General features: G+C 43.4%; 1 protein-coding gene across 12 annotated transcripts in view; it reads left to right on the top strand.

Moving 5' to 3' along the window:
• LOC123467997 overlaps positions 1–20,542 on the top strand; it is a gene marked incomplete at its 5' end in the record, with an annotated part of 28,592 nt that extends 8,050 nt beyond the window's left edge. For 2 of the 12 annotated variants that reach the window (XM_045167671.1, XM_045167669.1), the window contains 26 exon segments: positions 883–1,177; positions 2,221–2,313; positions 3,319–3,958; positions 4,028–4,687; positions 5,871–6,283; positions 6,994–7,145; positions 7,211–7,423; positions 9,904–10,060; positions 10,491–10,646; positions 11,090–11,449; positions 12,589–12,766; positions 12,840–13,177; positions 13,275–13,426; positions 13,555–13,818; positions 13,879–14,071; positions 14,139–14,332; positions 14,444–14,786; positions 14,859–15,020; positions 15,090–15,311; positions 15,375–15,567; positions 16,070–16,147; positions 16,828–16,979; positions 17,043–17,283; positions 17,347–17,496; positions 17,599–17,891; positions 18,188–18,421. In XM_045167671.1, the coding sequence (XP_045023606.1) occupies positions 883–1,177; positions 2,221–2,313; positions 3,319–3,958; positions 4,028–4,687; positions 5,871–6,283; positions 6,994–7,145; positions 7,211–7,423; positions 9,904–10,060; positions 10,491–10,646; positions 11,090–11,449; positions 12,589–12,766; positions 12,840–13,177; positions 13,275–13,426; positions 13,555–13,818; positions 13,879–14,071; positions 14,139–14,332; positions 14,444–14,786; positions 14,859–15,020; positions 15,090–15,311; positions 15,375–15,567; positions 16,070–16,147; positions 16,828–16,979; positions 17,043–17,283; positions 17,347–17,496; positions 17,599–17,891; positions 18,188–18,391 (6,496 nt within the window). 12 annotated transcript variants of the gene reach the window in all.
• Positions 20,543–20,629: the final 87 nt, after the last annotated feature.

Below are 20,629 nucleotides of genomic sequence, written 5' to 3'. Positions count from 1 at the left end.
AGTGTTAAGAAAACCAAAAGCTAAAGAATATGTATATACCTAAAACATTGCAACGAGGTAGACACATTAACGTATAAGCCACGTACTTCTGGCTCCTCTCAATCTATCTCTTTCTCTCTCTATCTAACAGCACGACCATCGACCGAACTCTGCCCATCTTTTACAAACCCAAGACCCACTACAGGTATTGCAGCAACCTAACTTTTGCTGGCCAAAAGGGAAAGCAAATATTTGCTAGTATGCTACATCGAATGGCATCTCTGTGAATTGCTGGATCACTCTTTTCCCACACATAGTATAGTTTAGCATATTGATTGAATCAATTTATCCTTGTGCTGTGTCTGATGGTCATAACCAGAAATTCCCAATCAGTAATCAAGGATTGAAAATGTAGAAGGGCAAGTCACACCATTGCAGATTCCTTACCAGCAAATTCTCCTTGGCCTATATTATCCTATTAGCCTGTGTTGTCCTGACAACCTGTGAAACTTTGATTAGCCTTTTTTTTAATTTCATTAGTACACAAATATAGTTCATTATCCTTTGAAACCTTTGTAGACAAACACAAAGGAAAAGAATATTCAGCCATGTTACCATGACACAAATTTACATAATCATAAGCTGCTGATGATTCTATTGATGTCCTGCTCCTCTTCTTGATGTCGTCTCTGTTGCCTGGCGCATGATCAAAACAAACAAAAAAAAAAAAAAAAAACTATTCCGCGTCCGTGCTGTGTGCCAACCCTCTTTATAGACGGCTGAAGATGTGATGCCTGCCTGGGACATGCATATCTTTAAATAATCACCATAAATTATCTCCCAAAATTTCTAACTGTTTTCTTGTTTTGTTTTTATCCCGTTTCTTTCCTTAAAAACGAAAAGGCCTCTGTCCAGCTATTATAAAGTGCAAGAGACGGAGAAGGACTACATTTGTTCCCTGGCCAAAGACAGTGGGATGCATACATGCGCCTCGCTGCCTCACACCAAATCTGACGGACGAGTGTGCAATGACAGCGTCGTGCCTGGCATACCCGTTGGAATGGACGGTCTCTCAGTCAACGGCTCTTGTATCAATTGGAATCAATACTACACCGATTGTAGAGCTGGTGAAAAGAATCCTTTCCAGGGAGCCATATCCTTTGATAACATCGGTTTGGCTTGGGTTGCCATCTTTCTAGTAAGTTATGACATTTTTTAAAAACATTATACACATATCAGTAACATATACCATGTATAAGACCTGTCTGTTGTCAGACGGAACAAAAAAGACCCCACGCTGCAAATTCTTATTCCATTGTTCTTTTCGTCGGGTATACAACGCATCTAGTATACAACGCTATCTGATTCATATCTCGACAGAAAATACAATCCAATCCGAAATTTGGGAGAAAATGAACGAGCGCATTTTCAGAGGAAAATTTTTTTATTTAAATCATTTATTAAGGGGGGAAAAAAATCTCTTTTCCTTCGTAACCATCAGGTTAATGTACCAAATTTATTCATATACTTTGGAGATGGAGCCGTCTGATGTTTGAGGCATTGTATGGTATAGCATACACGTACCGGTCTTGTGTGTGTGTGTGTTGCCGAGTAGGCATAGGATCATTAGAGTCTTTGGTGGGAGTTCCCTGCGGTTGAGTCTATATCTACAGTCGATTACCAGATAGAAAGAGGGAACGTAACCTTTTGTTAACCGGCATCCTGCTGCTCCTGCCCCCCTCCCCCCATTATAGCAAACAATCGATATAACCTTCCCATGCATTCAGAGAGACCTCTCTTTTCTATAGACAGAGAAATGCACGAACCCCCTGTCTACCTTTCCTCCAACATGTATGTACCATAAAAGGGTGGTGGGCTTCTTTTGTCTCTGGCTCTTTATCCGCTGGAAAGCCGTGCACACACACCGCCGACGGGTGGTTTTCAACAGCACCTGCGCGCCCCCATCCGCATCACCTTTTCTCTCACTTAGGAAATGCGGCGCGCAACTATTCGTCTATGTAACTAGTATGTATAGTATCGATCGATCTACATACATATCACACACACACATACACACAAGGCGATTCTCTCATTAACTCCTGGGCTCGCCTTTTGCCGTAGATAACCATAGCCGCCACATTCGTCATTTGTTGTATAATTCACCGCAATCGGTGATTGACCGGGAGATGATGATGATCATTCACACTCATTTTTGCGTTTTTTTTTCTTTATCAATTATAGGTCATTAGTCTTGAAGGATGGACCGACATCATGTACTACGTCCAGGATGCCCACTCTTTCTGGGACTGGGTTTACTTTGTCCTCCTTATTGTGGTAAGTCTTATGTTAAGTCATCATTTTCGCCAGCAAACTATACTGCGAACTAGTCGAGATGCATTTGCCTGAAGCATTAACAGTTTCCAGCAATGCCCGCAATAACTGTCTCTAGTAATCATGGGACGTAAATTTCGGGGGGATTAAAATCCAAGGCGAATGAACTAGAAGAGAAATGACTTTGATGAGAGATCGGATTGGTAAACAGTAACAGCGTGAGGATTTATACGCAACGAATAATTTAGAAGCTAAAAATGTTAGGTCACGGACATCTGTATTTTGCTGGCACGCGCGGGCGGTTAACTATTGTATTGTTATTCCGGCGTTGTTACATGTCTAAAGAATAAAAACCAAATCAGCAGAGGTTGGCTTTTAACTTTTAAGCATCCCCTACTCGTCGCCTACGGCTAAGTGATGAGATTTTTCCTCCGCAATCCTTCTATTTTTTTCTGCTATCTGTTTTCTTAAAAAAAAAAATCTTTTCTATTTTCCTGCGTGGGATTGTGTGTTTGCCGTTTTGGGAGTGGGGGGTGGGAGGGGGAATGGTTGAGCAAATGAGATGGAACTTAGAATTTTGTCCTGTATGAACTTACTTTTCTTTCTTCTCGACGAAACGGACGCCTGTCTTTTGGGGGGGTTTTCAGAAAATAAGAGCCGGGCGAAAAAAATTAAATGAGGGTGAGAGATGTAGTATCTATCCTCCAGAACGAACAATGGGTAGCCCGCAGTATGCTTGTTCAATCTTTTCAGGCCTTATCCTTCTCGTATATCTACATATCGGATGGAAGATCTCTTTGAACTTTTTCGAGGACATGACGAGAAGGATATCCCGTGCTCTTATAACCACGCTCGGGTGGTTGAGATCTTTTGGGTTATTTGAACCATCGATCCATTTGCGCTTTCTCTTTAGACTGCGGAATTATTCGACTGTTGCCCTTTTTTTCTTTTTTTTTTTTTTAACCCTTTCGTCTGATTCTGGTTTATTGCGCATTCATCTTTAAAAAGATCGGCTCGTTCTTCATGATCAACCTGTGCCTGGTGGTAATAGCCACGCAGTTCTCCGAGACGAAGAAGCGGGAAATGGAGCGGATGCGTCTGGAACGGGCGCGCTACCAATCGACGTCCACATTGGCCAGCACGTCGGCCAGCGAGTCAACTTCATGCTACCGGCAGATCATCAAGTACATTGCACATTTGTGGCGGAGGAGCAAGCGACGTATACTCAGACGATACAGAGCCTACCGCAGCCGGAAGAAGCTGCAGCAACAGCAACAACAGCTGGATCACCCACAATACGGCAAACAACAATCAGCGACGCATTCGCTCAGTTTAAGGACGCGGAGGAAACAGCAACGGCGCAGGAAGAGGAGGAGGAGGCGGAGCAGGCATCCGCATCCTGAATGCCCTAAACATGGCGCCCAACAACAGGAGCAACAACAACAACATCAATTGCAGAGAAATAGCCAATGTTCTAGCAGCTATCGAGTACCGTCCGTAAGTTCACAGGTAGCGTTGAGAATCAATGATGGGCCGGCTTCGCCTCTCGATTCGCCCGTCCCCATACTCTCAAATGCTCGGCGCGCCAGCGTTGCCGTCTCCATCGACCATCACCATCAGCGATCCTCTCCATTCCTCTCGCCCAGAGGTACGTAAGATTTCATAAAAAAATTGTGCGACGTCAAACTTTCTCAACTAATGGCAGGATTTGTAATAGGATCTTTGGCAATGGCCGATGATTCGTCAGATTCGTCGCAGTTGTTGACGCCAAGGACGCCTAGGCGTCGCCGAAGTAGTGTTATGTTTAGTGACGTTGTCGTCGCTCACGGCATGAGTAACAGTGCGGCCGATGTCAATGTCTGCTGGAGCGAGAAGATCACCCAGACGGGCGGTTTCACTACGGAATCGGTTGCATCCGCCGGAAGTGAATCTCGTCAGCCACATCATCAGACATCTGGTTCGTCTAATCCGTCGTCACCGCTGTCGTTCAATCGCAAATCGTCATTGAGGCAACGAGTCACATCCAACCAGACGACCGACGAACTACGGCCCAGTTGTTCAGCCCCGGGTCCAGGATCCGCTACGACATCTGGTAGCGTTGCAGCGACGTCCACCTTGACACAAGTCCCAAATGGAGCTGGTCTAACCTGTCAAGAATTGCTGGCTCTTAGTGGAGCCCTTGGGGCAGCGCTGCCCACTCCTTTAGCGTTGCCCAACTATCCGTCGGATGAGCCGAAAACTGCGGTAATGGTTGTTGCGCCGGTCACGGCCAAACATAGCAACAACCATAAATGCAATAACCAGTTATTGGCACCGCCGGGCATGATGCCCATCTTACCAACTCTGGCCATGTCTCTTTGGCCGGAACCGTTTCAAGGTAAGAAAGAAATGGAGGGGGGAAAGAAAATCGATCTAAATATTCAAGTCAAGTAGATCCAAGGTAACGAGGGTAAACTCGTAATTCCACATCGATTTTCGTTAGTTTCTTTTTTCTGGAATATATATATTTTTTAAAAGGTGCAATTTTCACCTGGCAACTGCAGTTGCATCCGTTTTGTGACTTTTTAGGGGTGCTTTTCTTCTTATGTCCTCGGGATTTATCTTTTTTGCCTGTTACTTTCCGGAGGTGGGGTAGGATACACTGTCGTCATATTTGAGTCTCAAACGAAAAAGCGAAAGAGTCGAGCAAAGTTTTTGTAGCCGACATGTGGATTCCAAAGTTTCCAGAAGAGTTTCCAGTGGGAATCGATAGTGAAAAAAGTATTCCTGCCCGAGACCTTTTGTGCGTGTAGAATTTTTAGCTGGACCATTCATGCAGCGTGATACACACCCGTGTTGTATGACTCTTCAGAGAGATTGTCAAAAGACAGTCACAACTTTTGTGCACTCCGAAAGGGAGGAGAAGAAGAAGAAAAGACAAGCTCCGCTGTCAGTCGACGAAAGGAATGGACATATAATAACCGGATTTTCTGTGAATTGGCATTTCCCCATCCCCGCTGGCTCGTAGACGACACACAAAGGGGATTCTGACGTGTGCATACAATGTGTATGCATGTGCGTACTTTTGTTTAAAGAAAAAGCGGAATTATTATTATTTTGTTTTTTACAAGGACCAAATAGATACTTTTGCATGGGAACGTACGACTGAGAGAGAGAGAGTGCAGCTTTTTTCGTCGTTAAGTCAACAAAGGAATAAGGGAGAAATCGATTGACTTTTTGTTTATTAAGTCCGTCATATTGTTGTTGGCTATTTCGTAGACACGGAACGTGTTGTAAGCGCAGCACCGGTAATGTATCTATCGTCCCTAGCGCCAAAACAATTGTTATTCTTCGGGGAAATTAACTGCAATTTTTATTGGGTTCGGTCGCTGTCCAGTCAATTTTCACGTAATGGCACGAGCCGACAGCGGAACAACGGACAACAAAGATGGGCTAATCGAATCGTTGTTGTCGTTTTCCTAATTGAACCTGATGCGTTTTCTTGCAACAGTTCGCTTTTTCTTATTTACTGTAACAGTCAAAATTGAGCCAATGGTATCTTGATTACGCCAACGTTACAGACCCTGGACGTAGCGGCGACGATCATTGGACAACGATCCCGTGCGTGAACAACAGGAAGCCGGCAGAGACGGCAGAGACGGCAGTTGACGTGGAGACGGACAATGAAGACGATAGGAATTGCATTTGCTGCTCATCGGACGACGAGGAATATTCAGCGTCCGATGAAGAGGCCGGTTCGGAAGATCAAAATGAAGACTATTACGAAGAAGATGAAGAACAACGAGGAGCATCCGTCGAAGTGTTTGAGCATCGTCGTTCGCCCTTGTCTCGCTATTGGTCGCTCGTCAAGGAATATTATAAAACGTTCCAGCGGAGTGTCAAAGCCCTCGTCGAGCACAAGTACTTCCAGCAGGGACTTTTGGGAGCCATTCTCATCAATACGCTCAGCATGGGCATCGAATATCACAACCAGGTACGTGATTTCTCGTGAAATACTAGAATGAGTTTAAAGTCTTCGCGTCGTGCTATGCGTCTTCGCTTCAACGACGATCGAGTCGGCGATAGAAGTAGTAGGCCTGGATGGTGGCGCTCTCACTTATCTTTGATGGCCTAAGTCCTAATCGATGCCGTGGTCGCACACTGGATCAGCCCCACATTTGGTCGTCCCTGCTGACTGTTCACACACATAAAGTTTAGGTGCATTTTAGACGAGGCCAAATGCGCGTAAATTGAGTCAAAAATGGAAAAGAGAAATTCAGGTCAGCAAAAGGAGAGATAGTGGAAGGAATGGTCATTGATTTTATTGGGTTTCTTTTCTCTCCCTTTTTCATTTCTTTTTCTTTCTTGTCTTCCCTCCCACCCCAACAGCGGAAATGGTTTTCCATCCATTCCGTGTACCCATCGGCCTAAAAGTCCGCCATTTCGATTCACTTATTCAGCGCACAGATAACATTTACAATTTTTGATTCCATCCCCCGCTTTCAGCTGGATCGAGCGTTGCAGTTAGACCAACTCGTCCGGATGACATTTTCTTCAACTACCCCATTTTTTTTTTTTTCATTTTGTATGGTTACTGCATATTTATTTATATATATGTATCTTGCATTTTGATTAGGTTACCCTCTCCCCATTTTTTAAAATGTACACATGAAACATTTTTATTTTTCTCTCTTCCTGCTACAGCCAGAAGAACTGACGCTGACAGTCGAATTTAGCAACATCGTTTTCTCAGCCATTTTCGCCATTGAGATGCTGCTCAAAGTGATCGCCGAAGGTCCGCTCAACTACATCGGCAACGGTTTCAACGTCTTTGACGGTGTTATCGTCATTCTCAGGTAGAAACGAACTTCTATCCACGTGTATTTCATTCGACGTTGCACATTGTTTTCTCCTTTGACAGTTTGGTGGAAGTGTTTCAGAGCTTGAATCGCTTCGAAGGGGATGACGGTGGCAGTTCGGGCCTTTCGGTTTTGAGGACGTTTCGTCTTTTGCGCATCTTGAAATTAGTCCGTTTCATGCCAAACTTGCGTCGTCAATTGATCGTCATGTTGCGCACAATGGACAATGTGGCCGTCTTCTTCGCCTTGCTCCTGCTCTTCATTTTCATATTCAGGTACAGCATGTCGCCTCTGTTATGGTAAAGCTCTGAAAGTCGTGGGCGTTTTTTAGTCTTTTTTCTCAGTTTGAACAAGAAAGCAACTCATTCGGTATAGACATGTAACACGACACCCGTTTCCCCACCCCCACATGTAATGCGTACACGTCAAAGAGTCGAGAGTTGGTGTTTGTGATCAGCCAGGTTTCTAGGTACGTACAGCCAGTTTTCGTATCGATCGTCTTCCGACCCTGAAGGCGCCCTCCTGATGGCTGCCGACTGTCTCGCCATTTTATTCATAAGTTAGCCCTGCAGGAGAGAAAGGATCGTCGAGCTGTGCCTGTTCATTCTGTCCGCTCTAAATGGGAGGCCCCCTCAGCCATAACGAATGTACACAAGTATTCGACGATATCGGCACTGGATGGATGAGTTAGTTAAGTGGAAAGGTAGACGCACATTATGTTGCGTGGTGGCAGACGATCTTTTTCTATCCCCTTCGCATATGACGCAATTCTTGATCCAGAGATTTATTCAGTGAATGACTCGTTTTTTTTGTTTTTTTTTGTGTGCCCGTCTTTCCTTCCATCAGTTTTTGATGGCGTCAATTCACGTGCTATTTATGTTGGTGTTTTCTTTTATGTTCTTTTTTGTTTATCTTCATTCTTCTTCTTCATTTTTCTTCCGATGGCGACAGCATTTTGGGCATGAATTTGTTCGGCTGCAAATTTTGTCGCAAAACCAGCGACCAGTCGACGAGTTGCGACCGTAAAAACTTCGACTCCCTCCTGTGGGCCATAGTGACCGTGTTTCAGGTACAACAAATCCATTAGATGACCAAAAGCCTCTATCTCTTTCTCCATCCATTTTTATTTTAATTCCTTGAGTAATGATTCTTGACGCGAATGAGCCTCTTCCCCACAATAAAGAATTCACCTCGCTTCCTTCTTGTTTTACAAACGTCCCTCTCCCCCAATGACATCATCAATCGTTTGCATCGATCCATTTCACTTCCGTCCTTGTGCTTCCCGTTTTCGTAGAGTTGGATGATTTTTGGAAATCATGTGATTGCCAAATGACTTTGATCACTCCCTCGCCTACCACTCACTCGCAAACATAGAAGATATAGATTAGACTACCAACAACTTTCCTCTTTCCCTTGCAATATACCGCAGACTCTCCGCCCCCTCAATTAGCTAATTAGATCTCCTTTAGAAGTCATGCCCTTTCCCAACTGCAGCGAAAGGAAGTCGCATCTTTTTTTTTTCTTGTCTGCCGCGTCTCATATATAGATTATTGCCAAACGGCTGCTACCTAGAGCTCTGCTGGATATGTGGGCTCTCTATTTTTATGTGTATACGCTATGCTTTCCTATCTCTATACGCGTCCGGTCCGTTTTCTTCTGTCTCCTTCCACTTAACGTCATAGGATCGTTATTAACCATCACATCATGCTAACTATGGCTGACTACTGCGAGCTGCCTCGTTCCCTTTTTTGCGACGTTTGATTATATTCGGAGCTAGTCTGAGCTCTCGTTATGGATCGAAAATCCGGAAATCAACTTGGTTACACACCGATGCTTTTTATTCGGAATATTAGTACATTTTGGCTCACTTCTCCGTCTTGGGTCGTTTGACATCAAGGGAAAAACTAGTTTCACTATAAACCGCAGGTCAAGCTGATTTCGTCCGTAGGAAAGGGATATACTTCCCAACTGGATATACCATTTGTCTTTTTCATGTGTGTAGTTAAAGATCTAAAAGTTATTACATTATGTAGGGAGGGAAGAACACTAAAAAGCGACGGCATAAATCCAGTCGTTGCAAACGGTCTTAGGGCTGAGTGATGTGGGCCGCTGTTGCCTAGATTCTTTGGTTATGCACAAAAGCACGAGGGGAGGGAGGCAGCAGCTGTCCAGTCTGTATTCCATTTCCCTAGCTACTTGTCTATAAGCTGGCAGTAATGGGGAACTCTTCAATCTCACACGGCCGACACATCCCGAAGAAAGATTGCTGATGGCTCGTTGTCGGTGGAGGGAGAAAAGCGGCTGAGAGGGGGGAGTACATGTCAGCACCACGGCGTAAGCAGTTGGTCGACCGTGACGAGTGAGAGATAAAGTGCGAGAAGAATAAAGAAGACTTTTCCTCTCTATTTTCATTTCGAAGTAGAGACGTCGTCGTCGCAATGAGCCAGACAAATCGTTCACGTCATCTCTGATTGCATCTTCAGATAGCGTCTTTTACAAATCTTCTGAAACTGAAATTTAAAAAAATGTAAAAAGAGAATGATTGGCAGCCTGCAATCTAAAATTGCTCAGTCAAAATGTTTTGTCGGTTAACGATGGGGCTGAATCCTCGCCAGCAAGCTTCTTGTACGGTCGTGGTGTCATAACATTAGTTACAGCGCCAGCAGTCAATGTTTTTGTGTACTTGTGTCGTTAGATTTTTTATTTTTTTTCATCTCATTTAATTTGTCCAATTGTTGATGACACGCCACAACAGCGTACTAGGCATGTATCTGTTTGGAGGTAAATTTTGCATGCGCGAGGACGGCTCCCGATCTTGCACGTGCTCGGAGATTCTCAACCGAGACCCCGGTTGCGTCTGCGACCGAAAACACTTCAACACTTTGCTTTGGGCTACTGTCACCGTCTTCCAGGCAAGTAGTCATAGTAGTAGTATACATCCCTCAAACAGAAATAATTGATAACCCTGCCATTGGGTTTTTCCCTCTTTTAAATATTAGTCTCTACATATTATAGTTAGCCCTTTTTCAGTTTAAATCCATCAACGTAGTGTTTATCTGTTAGAGTAGCTTAGTTCCATAGTGTTTTAGGTTCTTCATTTCACTGTCACTTAAACTGTTTTTTTTTTAAATGGATGTTGGTGTAACACTTACTTACCCGATGATGTCATTTTAAAGAAAATATTTATTCCATTGTCCTCTCCTTCTAAATACCTTACCTATACATTCCTCGAGCCACTAAACTGTCGATGAACTGCTTGAGCAAAGAGCTGGATTCCTTTATTTCCCCCGCACCCCAGAATTCATCATAATACCATCGTGTGTGTGTTGTGTGTACGTATAGATTTTGACCCAAGAAGATTGGAATGTCGTTCTATTCAATGGCATGGAGAAGACAAGCCATTGGGCAGCGCTTTATTTCGTGGCGCTCATGACATTTGGCAACTATGTCCTGTTCAATCTCCTAGTCGCCATTCTCGTCGAAGGCTTCTCCGCTGAGGTATGTAATTACGCACCTAATTATTTACCACCGGTCAGCGTAGTGTTGGCCACCTCCTTGTATCATTTGATCGCCCTTAACTTTAAAAACAAAACAAAAATCGATGTAAACTTAAAAAATTCTGCTCATTTTCGGATTAACAACATTAACGTACACATCTGACACTCGGCATGGCGCGCCTAACGATTCTTACGTAACACCACCACGGATATACTATTTCAACTCGCATGCCGTTCCGTTTTCCAAAATAATGACGTAACACAAACTCCAATATGGAATGATACTAACAACAAAAACGACACCCCCAAAAAATGATCCCGTTATCTTTAATAAGAGGGCTAATTCTAGAAAATGATGGGGCAAAAAGAAACCCAACATGTTCGTCGTTTGGTTGTCAACTTCTGCCATGGACCCATGGTGTATGTATTGGTGTATGTGTATAGAGAACGGAGCGACTGGAACGTGAACAGCGTGAGCAGGCCAGACAGGAACGTCATGCAGCAAGAGCTCTTGCCACGGCTGCGGCTTTGTCAATCCAAGATGAGGCAACATCGGGTGGCTCTTGTCACGGGGATCAGGAGACGGGTCCACCGGCACCTGAAAATTGTTCGCCCGATTCGCCGTCGTCTGCCGACGGTGTTGGGTGTCATCAACAAGAGCTGCAGCACGACAACTATTTCTCGAGATCTTCGGTGACGGAGGAGAGTTGCAGTCCTGTCGGCTACTATGCCAATGACATCGCGGTCGAAGACGTATTGGTCTCCGTCGTCGATAGCGCCCAGCTGGCCGACTTACTACTCGAGGTCCGTGTCTGTATGGCGGTGGCCGCAAAACCAATTCTTTTTAGAGCCTATAGAATTCTACCGAGAACTCCTCGTGCTCCCTACCTCTTGCTTTTGATTGACGTCATTATTTTGTTGATAAAATTTCCACAATTCTGGACATGTGGAGGACATGCGTAGGCAATCTAATGTATGCAGCGTAAGTGAATGAAGCTTTTATGACGTTGTCATTGTTAACGAGCCTGACGTTTACACGTCAAGTCAGTAGGTCTAGTACCTTTCGAGAGACATTGAGATGTGCCTTTCATGTTCTCGACGTTCAGCCTGGTGATGAACAAAAACAACCCGCCCATGTCGTCCCTGGCTTTAATTTACTTTATTGTTTAGTTTGATAGAAAAAAAAACAAAGAAAAAAAAAGCTTTTGATGTCGTCCTATTTACCTTTTCCTTTTACATACTCTATGTATCCAGTTATCTAATAATCATTACCCCATTAAAGAACCCGACAATGAAAGATAGCTCAACCACCATAAATCAATAAAAAAAACGGGGGATAAAGGACTTCCTCCGGCCATCGATATAAAAAACAAAAAACAAAAAAAAATCTTCCAACGGAGAAGAAAAAGGAGGTGTTATCGTAGTTCTTTGGTGTTTTCACGTTGGAGAAATGTTGTAGAAAGTTCTATGTATTTCGCTTTTTTTTTTTTTTTTTAAACGTGTATCTCCAACGTGACTTTGATCGATCTTAACGACTGTAAAGGCCTAAATGGTGTTGCATCCTCGTGTACGTGTGCATGTTTAGATAGATGAATAAAAAACCTTCGTCTAACTGCATGATTGAAATCGATGAGTTTTTGCTACTAAAAGTATCTTGAAAACTTTTTTTATTTTTATTTTTGTTTTCGCTGTCATGCATGAGGAATGCGCGAGTGGATGAAGAAATTGAAAGGGGATGCATCCGCAGCAAGGATGCTTCCACGAAAAATGGAATCCAACTCTTATTTGGCCTCGCCGAGCATCTAATAGTCGTTCAAACTGGCGCCGTTTTGTACTAACAAACTTCGTTTTGCTCTCTGTCTCTCTTGTTTTCTTTTCTTCGATTCAACTTCAATGGCACCACGCGACCCGTCGATGCTTCTCCCCGGGTGTATATGTTATAGGAGGAACGCAAACAAGCCAAACTGGCACTATTGGAATCTCAACAACAGCGCCGACTCAAGGAGAATTCGTACAATGCCATTCAGGAGCAACAGCGCCGTGAATCTTTACACAGTAAGAGTCATCACGATTGCGCTAACAATCCCAACCATTACGATCCAAAGTCAAACATCGAACGAGGTTCATTCAAACGTTAAACGCAACTAACCGAGCACGTAACAATCATTTGTTTTCCTTTTTTTATCCACTAAAGAAACGATCCTGTTCTGTCAGCCGCAGTCATCTGTTGTTCCTCGATCGGAATTTCAAACGCGGACGACAAATGGATCGGATAGAATGGAAACGCATCCGAGCGCAACTGCGTCGCAGCATTTATTGCTTCCGCCAACGACAGCTCCGATCATCACCCACACAGCCGCCACTCCGCAAGGATCTCCAAATGCCACGCTCGATTCCATTTGCAGTCACAGGGAAAGTGCGCCGTGCGTCAGACTATCTCCGTTGAAGTCGGTCAAGTTAGTAGGCGTGTCTCCGCCACGTCGTACTTCGGTAGAAGGTTCTCCTTTACACGGAGATACTGGTATCAATTTGGTGAGTAGAAAGGGCCCAACTTGTTGTAAACTTGTCTTTTATTTTTTTCTTTAAAAGAAGACGCAGCGCGGAGACTTATTCTCACTCGTATAAACAGGGACTCGAGACGTTGGGTTCGCCGTCTTTACTGCGAACGCCGAGCAACAGATCCTGCGCTAGCTCCAGATCGTCTAGACGATCGAGTTTGAATCCCATCATGCCCAGTCGAGGTATTCTCAGCAGAAAGAGCAGCCTGGCTGCCCCCTCAGGGTAAGACATTTCCCTTCTATAACTTTTGCTGCGCTCGCTTTCCACTTTCAGACATTGATGGCAACTTTGTTTCTCGTGATTGCATTGCGTTGCGCCGTCTTATAATTTTCCCGTAAAAATGTACGTAGGGGAGGAATGGTATCATCGCCGGAAGAGTCAGCCGATACCAATTCATTGTTGCCTTTATCGTCCTCGGAGATGCTGGGCGGCGGAAGTGGCGTCCTTCGCCAGGGCAGCAAGAAATTGTGGAGGCGGCTGTCATCGCGGGATACGGCTGGCATCCCCACTAATGGATCACATGCTGATCTGGAAGCTGAGCTGGAAGAGGACCACGCATCCAACGCGGGCAATTACAGCCTTCTAAACAACCTGAACAACCAACGACAACCGAGGTATACAATGTCATTTTTTAACCTCTATGCATTACCCACGTAACAATCGTGTTTACTCAGTTGCAGTAATCATGATCGACTTGCCTGTAATGGCAGCGCCCAACACGATGGAATTCACCAGCCATTCACGCGGAAACCGATTCTGTCTCATCAGAATTCTTTCGGCAGTCCGACAACATTGAGTCCGCAGAATTCTATCCGCAGTAACGGCTCGTCGCCGCGGAGTCCATCACCCGGATTCAATAACCTGGCGGTAAGCATAAATTCGTCGTTATAAACGTTGAGTTTGGTTGCTGAAAACATTGTTTCCTTGGGAGCAGCCGAATAACAACAACAACGGCAGTAATTTGAATTTCTCCATCGGAGAAGGGCAAACGGGGGCCAACAGCACGACAACCAAAACAGAGGAGGAAGTGGTAGTGAAGAAACGGCTAATTGTTCGCCTTTATGAACGATTCCCTCAACTCAAGAAGCGGGAAGACTACGCCCTCTTTATTCTGTCGCCGGAAAATTCGTACGTTTTTTTTTTTTGTTTTTTGTTTTTTTTTTTTGTTAAACAAAATGGAATTAAATTTATTGCGCATAGTTGGCTAAAAATGATATATTTTTAAATGGGGAATTGCAGCCTTCGGCGGTCATGTAGTACGTTGGTGAGAAAGAGTTGGTTCGACCATACAATCCTGTTTTTCATCGGATTGAATTGCGTCACGTTGGCCATGGAACGGCCGCTCATTCCACCCGATTCGTTCGAGCGTGCCTTCCTCTCCGTGTCCAACTATGTCTTCACTTTTGTCTTTGCCATCGAAATGATTTTGAAAGTCATGGCCGTCGGCATGTTTTACGGCCCAAGTGCTTATTTTGATTCCGGATGGAACATCATGGACGGTCTCCTCGTCAGCGTGTCCATCGTTGATATTCTCATGTCACTTTTGTCTAGCGGCAGTCCGCGCATCTTTGGCATACTCAGAGTAAGAAACCGAATTTTTAAACTAATACATTTGCCGTGTATTTTCTCTTAAATTATTATGATTTTTCTAAAGGTCTTCCGGCTGCTGCGATCCTTGAGGCCGTTGCGAGTCATCAACCGAGCGCCCGGCTTGAAATTGGTGGTGCAAACCTTACTATCTTCTTTGAAACCCATCGGAAACATTGTGCTCATTTGCTGCACTTTCTTCATCATCTTCGGAATCCTCGGAGTCCAGGTACTTTTTTGTGTGCATGCATTCAAATGTTTTAATTGCCATTGGACGTTTGATTTGATTTCCCCACAGTTATTCAAAGGGAGTTTCTTCTACTGTGAGGGGCCCAACATCCGTTCGGTCCGCAATCGAACGGATTGTTTGGCGGCGGATCCTCGCAACATGTGGGTCAATCGCGCCTACAATTTCGATGACCTCGGACAGGCCCTAATGGCCCTTTTCGTCCTTTCGTCCAAAGATGGCTGGGTCAACATTATGTACACTGGGCTAGACGCCGTCGGTGTCGATCAACAGGTCCGCTCCAACTATTCATTTGTCAAACCAGGAATGGATTCATTCACACATTTTTCTTGATAGCCGATCGAGAATTACAGCGAGTGGCGCTTAATCTACTTCATCTCGTTTCTGCTGTTGGTCGGTTTCTTTGTGCTCAACATGTTCGTCGGTGTCGTCGTCGAGAATTTCCATCGTTGCCGTGAAGAACAGGAGAAGGAGGAGCGAGCTCGGCGGATGGCGAAGCGGGCGCGCAAAATGGAAAAAAAGCGCAGAAGTAAATCAAACGTCATATCGTCTTTTTCACTATTTTCTTTTCCAGGCTCTTCTCACCATTTTTCTCCAAACAAATAGTAGTTTTGCGTCTTATCAGTTTTAGTTCGTTGAGTTCATGTTTTATTCGAGTTAAAGGTTAAGCCCTTTTTGGCACTCTTTCTAATAGTGTCTTTCTTTTCACCGCTCTCCGAGTTAACCAAGCAATCACGAGACACTTGCACATCGTCACTTTTGTTGTCGTCGATATTCTTAAAAAAAAAAAAAAAGTCCTCGACGATTGTTTTGATTTACTTGACGTTTAGGATTCATTTCAGTTCATTACCCTACCTGAAATCTGTTTTCAACTTCATGTTTTAGTCAAACGTTGTGTGTTTCCAGTAGGATTTTCTGTTTTCTATGTCTTAGTTTCTTCTTTCATTTAATCGCTGTCATCGTGACCGCGGTATAACAGCGGAACTGTTTTCTTTCAGTCTCATCTTACTGAATTGCCATTTTTGTTCAAGTTGGTACTGTAGTCGCACTCAATGACGTCGTCATCGATGGCACTGACCCCGGACCTAAGCCCAGAGCCGTGAGAACGGGTAGGAAATTAGCAATTCCTGACCCACACCAACTTGCTGACTTTTGTCACGTTGTTGTTGTTTTTGTTGTTCTACCTCTTTTAGCCACACACTAGTATAGAGATAGAATAAAACAAAACAGCAACAACCCCAAAAGAAAAATCAAAAACACACTTCCAATCGTGAAAAATCTGCACTGGTGTGACATTCCCCCCCCCCCCTCTCCTGACTGATCGAGATACTGATAAAACAAACACATCCCTTTAAAAAAAAAAAAAAAAATATTGATCCAAACTGGAAGAATCGCCTCTCACAAAAAAACAATTCCGTTGCAGGAAGCAAACACGCCGAATTGCTTGTCCACACACCAATACCAATGTAGAACTATATCGTTGTTATGGATGCTTTGACATGACTCTTTATGATATGTTTTTAATCACTAGTTTTGATCGCTAGACGTAGACGTCATTAACGGCACGCGATCACTCTATTGTATTCCTGAATGTCGTTTACATCACCGTTGTTTTCGCGTGACCCATTTTTTAAATATTTTTATTAAAGGCACATTGTTTGACGATTTGTATAGTACGTCTGCGCGCGTGTGTGTGTGTGCGAGATTTAATTTGAATAGTCCCAATAACCATCCGATATTATTAATAATATTATTTCGTTCATTTTGTTACCTGTAATAATGTTTTCAGAGATGCGACGGCCTCCCTACTACACCAACTATTCACGTTCGCGGCTAGTCATTCACAATGTGGTGACGTCTAAGTACTTTGACTTGGCCATCGCCGCTGTTATTGGTCTTAACGTCGTCACAATGGCCATGGAATTTTACCTTATGCCACCTGTAAGTTTATTTCAATGTTTTGGACGAGCGCGATTAACAATTGACGGTACTGCTGACCACTAGGAACTGGAATCGGCGCTGCGCATTTTCAATTATTTCTTCACGGCCGTCTTCATCATCGAATCCGTCTGCAAAGTCGTGGCCTTGGGAGTGCGACGGTACATCAAGGATCGCTGGAATCAGCTAGACGTCGCCATCGTCATCCTGTCTATCGTTGGCATCGTTTTAGAGGAGATGAAATCCGATTTAATTCCAATTAATCCCACCATCATCCGCGTTATGCGCGTTTTGCGGATAGCCAGAGGTAATTTCAATTCGGTAATCAAGCGAACTTTAAGTTTAAGAAATTTGTTTGGTCATTCCTTAGTGTTGAAGTTGCTGAAAATGGCCAAAGGAATCCGCTCTTTGCTGGACACAGTGATGCAAGCACTTCCGCAAGTTGGCAACTTGGGACTCTTGTTCTACTTGCTATTCTTCATTTTTGCTGCCCTTGGAGTCGAATTGTTTGGTCGTTTGGGTAAATATAAACTAAAATAAATAATAACGGGCCAGGTCGGCTCTATTATTGTCAGTCAGAAATTCATGCGTGTGTTTCCTTACCATTTTCCGACGAGTGTAGAATGTGATGACGACCATCCGTGCCAGGGTCTTGGCGAACACGCCCACTTTGCAAACTTTGGCATCGCTTTCTTGACATTGTTCCGCGTGGCGACGGGCGACAACTGGAACGGCATCATGAAGGACACACTGCGTGAAAACTGCGACCCGTCGGCCGATTGTATCAGGAACTGCTGCGTATCCCGCATTATCGCGCCCATCTTTTTCGTCATTTTTGTCCTGATGGCTCAGTTTGTCCTGGTCAACGTCGTCGTCGCTGTTCTCATGAAACACCTAGAAGAATCGCACAAACAGGTAAGGAGCCACTATACCAATTCCATCGATTTCCTAACATTCGTCGCCACTTAAAACATTTTATTTACCGACTCATAGCTCAAAACTCAACCGGTTATGTTAAAAGAAAAACAAACAAATCTAATCATTCTAAAGTTAACCAATTAAAAAGAACACATTGAAAGAGGTAGTCCATCTATAGAAATTAAAGGAAAACAGGGGGGGGGAATATATACATATAATTAATAAAATAATAATAAAAGAATTGCAAGAGCGATAAGACATGTGTGTGTGTGTGTGTGTATGTGTGTGTTCAGACGGCGGAAGAAAAGATTCAGACGCCCACTACCGAAACGGATGGTGATACCGACGATGATGTCTTGGAGGAAGACCCACCTGAAACCAATGCCTATCCGATGATAACATTGAGCGTGGACAGTGAAACGGAAGCCGAAGTCAGAATAGAAGAAGAAGAAGAAGAAGAAGAAGAAGATGCAACATCATCTGTCTGCAGTCCATGAAAGAAATAATGAAAAAAACAAAAAACAAAACAAAAATGAATGCATGCACGCATGCGGAGATAAAACAGGATCACCATTGTGCAACGACTTCAAACGCCAAATATCTGGGTAGAAAAGAAATAGTGAACTGAAGGACGAACATAAGAAACACCCAACGACCTCACGTTTCGGTTCTGATGTCATCCGCACGGCAAAAAAACACAGTGATCAAAGGCAAAATAAAACTTAAAAACCCTGGATCCCCCTCCCTCGAAGAATTCGTTCGAAACCCACCCGTAGAGCGTAAGCAATCGATTTGGCAAGGCAGCACCAACCGCAGTTTGATCACACACTTATCTCTTAAAATCTCGTTTATAACAATCACGTTTGGTAACCAAACAACAACAACAAAAGAAACACCTTTATTTACATCATAGTGTTTAATCGGCCATTAGGTGTTATGTTTCTCGCCTTAATAACATCCTGACTGCCCCAAAGAAGTTTAAACAATGCTACATGATCTTGCTGATGTGTATTCCATTTTGTGCATGTTTTGGAATGGAATGAACGCGAAATGTCTAGAAAGAGTCGGAACTAAACAATTGCCTGGTAGAATCACCCAGCAGATTGCTGATAGAAGAAACCTCACAGAATAAAGAGCCTCTCCTTCGTGTGCGATGTGTTCAATGTGTCATTGTATTTGAAACTAACGAATGGTTTTGCTTTACTCTTTCACCTGACGACAGATGGAAGACGATATGGAAATGGAGATGGAATTGGCCGAAGAATTTGCACCTCTGCCGGCCGCTAACGACGAGACTGTTAAAGTAAACGACGAGCTTGAAGAGCTGGAACTGACTAACACCGCTGCATCCTGAGTCTTTACCTTTATCTCATCGAACAAGTAGAAAAGTTTTTTTTTCTTTCTTTCATCCTAGAGAGGTTAAATTTTAAGAAATCAGTCCATTTGTTTTTTTCTTGTGAAACCGGATGGGTAAAATAGTTTCGTCTCGTCGACGGATGTTTATAGAAATTGTGCGTCGTATTGAGAAAAAAAAAACTTGTTCTGTATTACCTGTTTCGAAATGCATCAGGTATCGCACAGGAATAGTTTTCACGTCCGTATCTCCATCTCGTCCTTCTTCGTTTCCCTCCTTTTTAGTTTCAATCAATTTTTTTCCAAAAGATGATTATAATCATCGTTTGATTTTTCTTTTTAAATATGGACAAGCACTTGAGCGCCTTCTCTCATTCCTCCTTGTGTAATCAACATGTTATCCTGCACCCTGCAGCTCCTTCCATCCAAGACCAGCAACTTCGCTCTTTGATTTCTTCCCTTTGCAATTTTTTTTTTTCTCTTTTTTGACTCTCTCCCTTTACTTTTGTCAAATTGAGAAACGAAAGAGTCTCACACACATGATCACCTGACCGTCTCACCATAATATTGTGACTGTTTGCGTAGAGAGCATTGTATTTTCGACTTGTCGTCAACGGCGAAATGAAAACCTCTTTGTTTTTTCATTCGTTTTTCTCTCTAGTGTAAAGTGACCCTAACTAAACATCGGAAACATTTTTTTGTTAAATATATATAACTGTTTTCATGATAGTTTACTATATCGTTTAAAAATGAATCTTTCGGGAGGATTGTATTCGAGTTTATAGCAATACCTTATGATTATTACTCACCTTACATTTGAAGTGAACAGACGAAAATGATACACCCCCTACACCAGTACCGTATACCCTCAAGCCCTCCCGAATTCTGTACCATTGTATTCTCCTCTTACGTGAATGCCCCTGTAAAATGACGCTGTGTTACAACCGCAAAATTTGTTTCCGTTTAAATTTTTGTTTACTATTTAGTTTTAAAGAATTTTTACGTGGAAGAAAAAAAATTGATTCGAAAAAAAAGTTAATTCAAATGCGGAATCTTGTGCGGTACCGTGTTTTATTTTTAACGGTGATCTTCTTGCCAAACCATTCGTCCTGATAATCGACTTTACGTGGGTTTCGCTTTATTTTACCATATTTAGTGTAATCACGTTTCTGGCGTTTAAATCGTTTGGCATTTATTTCGTCTCTGTTGTGGTACTTTTTTATCGCAACAGGAATGTGAAAATGCCCTTTTCAGTGTTGACTGAAGAAAAAAAAAACCGGTCGTGACATGAGTAATTAATGGCACAGCTTACGTGTAACTTCCTCTACTCCCACTCGCAGTTGACAGGGTATCCGTGCGATACCTCAAAACTCGTGTAGGCT

The sequence above is a fragment of the Daphnia magna genome, unplaced genomic scaffold, assembly GCF_020631705.1.
Source record: "Daphnia magna isolate NIES unplaced genomic scaffold, ASM2063170v1.1 Dm_contigs256, whole genome shotgun sequence".
Lineage (NCBI taxonomy): Eukaryota > Metazoa > Arthropoda > Branchiopoda > Diplostraca > Daphniidae > Daphnia > Daphnia magna.
The sequence above is the reverse complement of the archived record's forward strand: the minus strand, read 5'-3'. Positions and strand labels throughout refer to the sequence as shown.